The sequence below is a fragment of the Zosterops lateralis genome (assembly GCF_965231275.1).
Source record: "Zosterops lateralis genome assembly, chromosome: 11".
NCBI lineage: Eukaryota > Metazoa > Chordata > Aves > Passeriformes > Zosteropidae > Zosterops > Zosterops lateralis.
The window spans coordinates 20496340-20502519 of record NC_139771.1 but is presented as its reverse complement, the minus strand read 5'-3'; the positions used below and the strand labels follow the sequence as shown (position 1 = coordinate 20502519).

The 6180-nt window shown below is 46.3% G+C and overlaps 1 protein-coding gene across 1 annotated transcript; it reads right to left on the bottom strand.

The window, feature by feature from the left end:
- Nucleotides 1–571: 571 nt before the first annotated feature.
- TRNT1 (tRNA nucleotidyl transferase 1) lies at nucleotides 572–5697 on the bottom strand (the record flags this gene model as incomplete). Its single annotated transcript, XM_083869355.1, has 7 exons — nucleotides 572–2169; nucleotides 2808–3058; nucleotides 3228–3421; nucleotides 3602–3728; nucleotides 3901–4039; nucleotides 4639–4832; nucleotides 5559–5697. 7 exons carry the CDS (start codon nucleotides 5695–5697, stop codon nucleotides 1921–1923), a joined length of 1293 nt encoding a protein of 430 aa, XP_083725481.1. The 3' UTR covers nucleotides 572–1920.
- Between the last annotated feature and the right edge of the window lie 483 nt (nucleotides 5698–6180).

Below are 6180 nucleotides of genomic sequence, written 5' to 3'. Positions count from 1 at the left end.
TTTTAGTATCTGCAATTGGAAAATATCCAGTTTTTAATATTTTTGAATGATCACTGATCTGAGAAAAATTTGCATTTTTCTCCTTGGTGTGAGAGAGAAGACTCTGAATCCACTGGAACCAGGCCTGGCTTCCCCACAAAACACATCTGGGCTCTACATTTGGGTTATTTGGTTCCTTTTCCCCTCAAAGTCCCTCCTGTCACCCTCACTGGGGTTGGAGGTGCTCCCTGCACTCACTGGGGAAGGGAAATTCCAAAAGGATTTTCTCAGCTGCCACTGAATTTCTGCAGGTTCAGTTTTTTGGGCTGAGTCTTTGGGATTCTCAATTAAAAATGGCAATATTTGGATCCAGAATAAGCATCTTTTGGATGTTTTGTGTATATAGCCAAATGTAAATTAATATAACTGAGGTAAGTCAGGAGTAAATTAAGGCTAATTAAATTTTATTGTTGATGATGCTGTTCCCTGTGCTTCACCTGTCTGCTGTTTGCTGTGTTGGAGTCCATGGCACTGCCCAGGGTCAATCCTGTGGGGAATTTAGTTCTTACTGGGAAAAATCAGAGCATCCAGCACCTCAAGGGGTGGAGTTGGGGATGGTTCCTTACTTGGGTTCAGATTTTCTGTATTTTCCATTTCCAATTTCCAAACAGCTGGAAATTGAAGCTCAGCACTCAGGGGAAGGTCTCCCTGCTAAACTTTGTCCAAAATATCCATCTGGTCCATGCCAAGATCATAAATTTCAAGGTTTTGTCCTTTAAAATCCTCTCTCCAATATTTTACCACCTCCACAGCCCCTGCCCTGAAGCTGCACTTTGGTGAAATCTTTTAAAGGATTTCAGTGGTTCCAGAAATGACGCAGAGGAGGCTTCAATTTAATCACCTCATTAAACCAAGCCCCATCCTGTTCTTGTGAGATTTGCCTTAATAATAAACAGCACTTCCCCTCTTCCCACAAATTCTTCAGGAGAATTTATTTCAAGGATCAGACAGCCCAGGAAAATCAAAGCCCAAAAAAATGCTGATTTTATTTTCGCCAGCATTGCTCCAGTGTTGCCATCTAGTGCTGTAAAAGGAGATCCAAGGAAAATGAAATCCTTTATTTTGTTACCATGGTTCTGTAGGAAAACTTCAACCTGCAACAAGATTTAGACACACCAGAGCTGCTCCCAGAGAGTTTTTTAACAGCACACAAAAAACCCCAGGGATAGAAAGACATTCATAAAGTCCAGGAATGTCCCAATTCCCAAGACAAGGAGCTGGATCTCCCCTTCTCAGTGTTAATTAACATTAATAGTTTGCCTCAAGTTGAAAATGTAGAACCTTCACCAGCTTGCTGTGGATTTACTTACTTAGTGATAAGTGACTGAAAACTACTGAAAATTCATGATACTTACTCAGCCAAGCCATCCTTTTACCCAAAACTGATCCTGGAAAATAAAAGCAGTCCTAGAAAACAGCCTGGTTTTCCATGGCAAGGCTGTTGGGAGCTGCTGGAGTGAGTATTTCCAGCTGTTATCCAGCTGTGAGTACAAAAAGAGTTAAGGTAGAGCCCATTATTTCCAGACATTCTCTTAGGCACATAAAAACCCCTCCATGGTTTTATCTAGAGGATGCAAACAACCTTTTTTGGGTTTGTTTGTTTTTTTTTTTTTGGATATAGAAAGTCAGGAGGAGAAAAATCTGTCACCTCTCCTGCCCTAAGCCATGATAAACCAGTAAATATTTATCACTAAAACCAGCAAAGAGAGGTGGAGAAGGTGGAATTTGGCAACCAATGTTTTACATTATTACAGAATGAAACCTCTCCTGGCAGAAGTTAGGAATTAACAATGAAAATCTTAAATGTGACAAATGCGAGAGTGTCCTGGGAGCTCAGTTCCAACTGGGATCAGGACACAAACAGTTCTGGGATTATCCACTTCACAACTTCTTCAGGCAGCTCAGCAGCTCCTCTTTATCCATGTGGTATCCACTCTTTTTCCACTCCTCCCTGAGCTGCTGCAGGGCTGTCCCGATTTCCTTCCCCGAGGAGACCCCCATCCTGCGGAGGTCGTGCCCGCTGACGGGGAACGAGGGCACAGTCCACTCCTGCATCTCCTTCAGCAGCTCCTCCTCTCCCTGGTATTTCAGCAGCTCAAAGATCTTGGAGTTGGTGTTGGCTTCCCTAGACTAGGAGAAAAAAGAAAAAAAAAATCAGGATGAAACAGCTCCAAGCGTGCTCAGCATTGTGCTATTCCCATTTCTCCGTGTTAGGTGAGTCTTGGACAAGCTGGGACTATGGAAGGTGTTACAGGTGTTAGAACTGAGCCCTGCAGGCTCTGGGAGATCCTCAGGGACTCCCTGAATCCCAGGTAATACCTGGAATCCTTATCCCCCACCTTTCCTGTGGGAGATCCTGCCCTCAGCATCAGGTGCTGCTCCAGAAGTGCAGAATCCACCTGGAAGTGACCTGGAATTCACCTGGGGAACAACATCCCAGGCTACCTAAATGGGCTTTGGGAAGAACTCCAGGAACTGCTCTGATTTTCCATCCACAATTCAGAGCTGAATTTCACAGAAAAAAAAACCCCAAATTATCCTTGAGGTCCAGCTGCAGTCCCAGGCAAAGTCACAAGAAACTGAATGTGACATCATTTTTCAGCTTGATTGGCTTTTAAATCAGCTCAAAAACTGCTCCAGAGCAATGGCTAAAATTGCTAAAATTCCTGAGAACTGCTAAAATACAGGAGGTTTGTTTTTTAGAAATGTCTAAAAATGATTTCAGTTCAGTGTGAAGGCAAAAATGGAGCAATGTGAACTCCACTCACATCCATCAGGAAGTCCTGGTATGGTCTAAGTGGTTCTGGCCCCTGGGCTTTGGTTAATTCCTGCCTGTGCTTCACCAGGAAAAGGCCAAGGTTTTTTTCTTCCTTGGAGATTTTCAACCTCAGGTCCAGGTTTGTGACATCATCCTTCAATTTGAACAAGGCTGTCAGGACAGTCATGGGTTTGGGAGACAGATTTTGGATGTTTTTAGTGACTCTGGCAAATTCCTCTAAATTCCCATCAAGTGGCAGCCCTAAAAACACACAAAAAGTGCAAAGAAGTGTTAATAAGAAAAGTGGGTGTTAGCAGAGGATAAAAATAAAATATAATTTCTGTGTAAAGCCAAGTTTGATCTCAATTTGCCACAAAATTCTGTCTGTAGAAGATACAGGAGTAGGAAATAAAATTTTCTTTCACTTTACCTATGTACTGGGCAATATCCAGCTCATACATGAGTTGAACCAAATGATTGACGTGGTTTCCAACAAGGATTTTTTTCAGTTCCACCCAAATCCTTTCTCCTGATATTCCAGCCAAGCCTTTGGCATTTTCTTTAATTGCTTGCAGTGTATTGGATTCATGATCTCCAGGTTTCTCTGCAATTCTTCCATAAAATCTGCCAAAATAAAACCCCCGGATGTTAAATTAGAAAACAATTCCACTTACAATCATAAAATCATTTAGGTTGGAAAGGAAATATGACAACTATAATTCTTTTTTACATCACTGACATCTTTTTGCATATTTTTGAAACTTTACACAGTTTATTTATCAAGGAAAGGCAAAAACCTCTTACCTGAAATATCTCAGGATTCTTAAATAATCTTCCTGTATTCTCTCAGCTGCCTTCCCCACAAATCTGATTTTCTTGTTTTTCAAATCTTCATAGCCATTAAAGAAATCATAGAGAGTCCCATCCAAACCTAGAAAACATGAAAAAAAACCAGAATATGAATTTACAAAGGTGGCTGACACAATGAGAAATGAGACGCTGCGGGATTTGATCTGCTCTGCCAGATCATCTCAGGGATTGACACAGAGCCAGAATTCACTGGCAAAAACTCAAATTTGCTGCTTCACCATTTTGAAATGTACCTAAGAACATGGAGTTGACAGTGAGGTCCCTCCTCTCAGCATCCTTGTGCCAGTCCGTGGTGAACTCCACCTCGGCGTGCCGTCCATCGGTGACAACATCTATGCGGAGAGTGGTAATTTCAAAATTCTGTTCATGGAGCTGCAAATCCCACAGACACCAACTTGTTACTTCAACACAGCCACCAAAATGAGATGAAATTAAATAAAATTAAATGCAAACAGCTGCTGTTTTTTTTTTTCAGCCCTGTGTCTGTGTATAGGGGGTGGACACAGCAATGTGTGCAGTGCTTTGGTAGAGAGTCGAGAATAAGAAACTTCTGAAAATAATCTTGGCATTATTTATTTTTTACAGAGCCTGCAGAAATCCTCCTGCAGGAGATGGACTAAAAGCAAAGCAGAGGAAACAGAACTTGAGGGGAAAATCAGGAGCAGGAAACATTAGGATCATGTGTGGGCAGCCAACATTATCTTTTTGGTGATGACACAGCAGCATGAATGGGTTACATGCATTAAAATATGATAATTATTTTAAAAATATGATAATTACTTGAATTCTACAATGAATAATAATAATAAAAAAAACAACAACAACAACAAAAAAAAACACTCCAGGCTTTAAAGCAGGGTCTCATTTAAACTCTTGCTGTGACACTTCAACAAATAAAGAGCAAATTTTCTCCTGGACATGTTGCATATCCACAGACAGGCAGAAAAGACCCAGACAAATGTCAAACCCACCCTGGCAGTGATGGTTCCGTGTTTTTCCCCTTTGTTGTTGATCAGCCGAACCCCAGCTGCTGTGAACATTTCCTTCATCTCTGCTGGAGTGGCTGTGGTGGCAAAATCAATGTCCTGTGGTGTCACCCCGCTCAGCAAATCCCTGACAGCCCCTCCTGCTATTCTCAGCTCATAGTTCTTCTTCTCAAACAGCTCTGGGAAGGGAAGGGAAAAACAATCAGCAATAAACTCATGGCAGAACCAGCCATAACCTGCCTCCTCACTAAATTAAGCTCACAGATGTAGGATTAATATCAAATATGCAGGAAGCAGCAAATAACTGACAGCTTTATGCAAAATGCACTGATTGTGAGCACCCACAGGTATTCTCCCTGTCATTCTGATTTGTTTTTCTGAAATCCCAGCTATTGGCAGGTCTCTCGTTGGGCTGGGGATCACTTGGAACAGTCAGGGGCTGACAAGGGGAAAGAATTCACGTTATTTACAGCAGAGGACAGTGAGCCATGAACCCAAATTTCTCCAGGACAACAGAGCATCAAGGAATTGGCCTATAAAGGAGAAAAAAGGGGCTCTGATGTGTCCCTGGAGACTGGCTGAGGGTGTTGGGCTCTGGGAGAAGAAAAATGCAGGGCATGGAGTGACAGGGCAAGGGGGAACGGCAGTAAGGGAGGGAGGGTGGGTTTAAAAATGAAGTTTCCCTGTGAGGGTGATGAGGGACTGGGATGGAACTCCCAGAGCAGCTGTGGCTGCCCCTGGATCCCTTGTCAGTGCCCAAGGCCAGGCTGGATGGGGTTTGGATCACCCTGGACAGTGTGAGGTGTCCCTGCCATGGCAGGGGATGGCTCTGGATGGGCTTTAAGGTCCCTTCCATCCCAACCCTCCCTCCCAGGGCCATTGGGGCCCTCCCCGCCCGCACTCACCGGCCACGCTGCGCAGCCCGGGGGTGAAGAGCGCCTGGAACTGCGGCGCCTGCAGCCTCATGGCCCCGCTCCCGCCGTGCAGCCGCCGCAGCAGCCGCAGCCCGGCCCTGCGGGGCACAACCAACAGCTCAGCCCACATCGGCGGGGCACGGCCTGAGGGGCACGGCCTGAGGGGCACGGCCCAGAGCCCGGCCCGGCCTGAGGGGCACGGCCCAGAGCCCAGCCCGGCCCGGCCCCGCCGCCCCGCGTTCAATCACTCACCGGGCCCAGATCCCGGATCCGCGGCGCAGGACGATGAGCTCAGAGCAGCGCCGGGTTCCGGGAGGCCGCTCCGCCCAGGGAATGGGCCGGGCTCGGGAGGCGGCTCCACGTTTAGGCCGGGCTGGGCTGGGGAAGCGGCTCCGCCTTTGGGCCCGGTTTGGGGAGGAGGCGGATCCGCCTTTGGGCCGGGCCGGGCCTCGCTCCGCCCCCTCCACCCTCGCCCCGCCCTCTTTTTTACCTTAGCTCCGCCCCTCTATAATAGCACCACCCACTCTCCGCCATAGCTCCGCCCCCTTTTCGTCCTTGCCCCGCCCCCTCAGCGGCCCAGCCCCGCCCCGCCCTCAGCCCCGTGTGATTTACG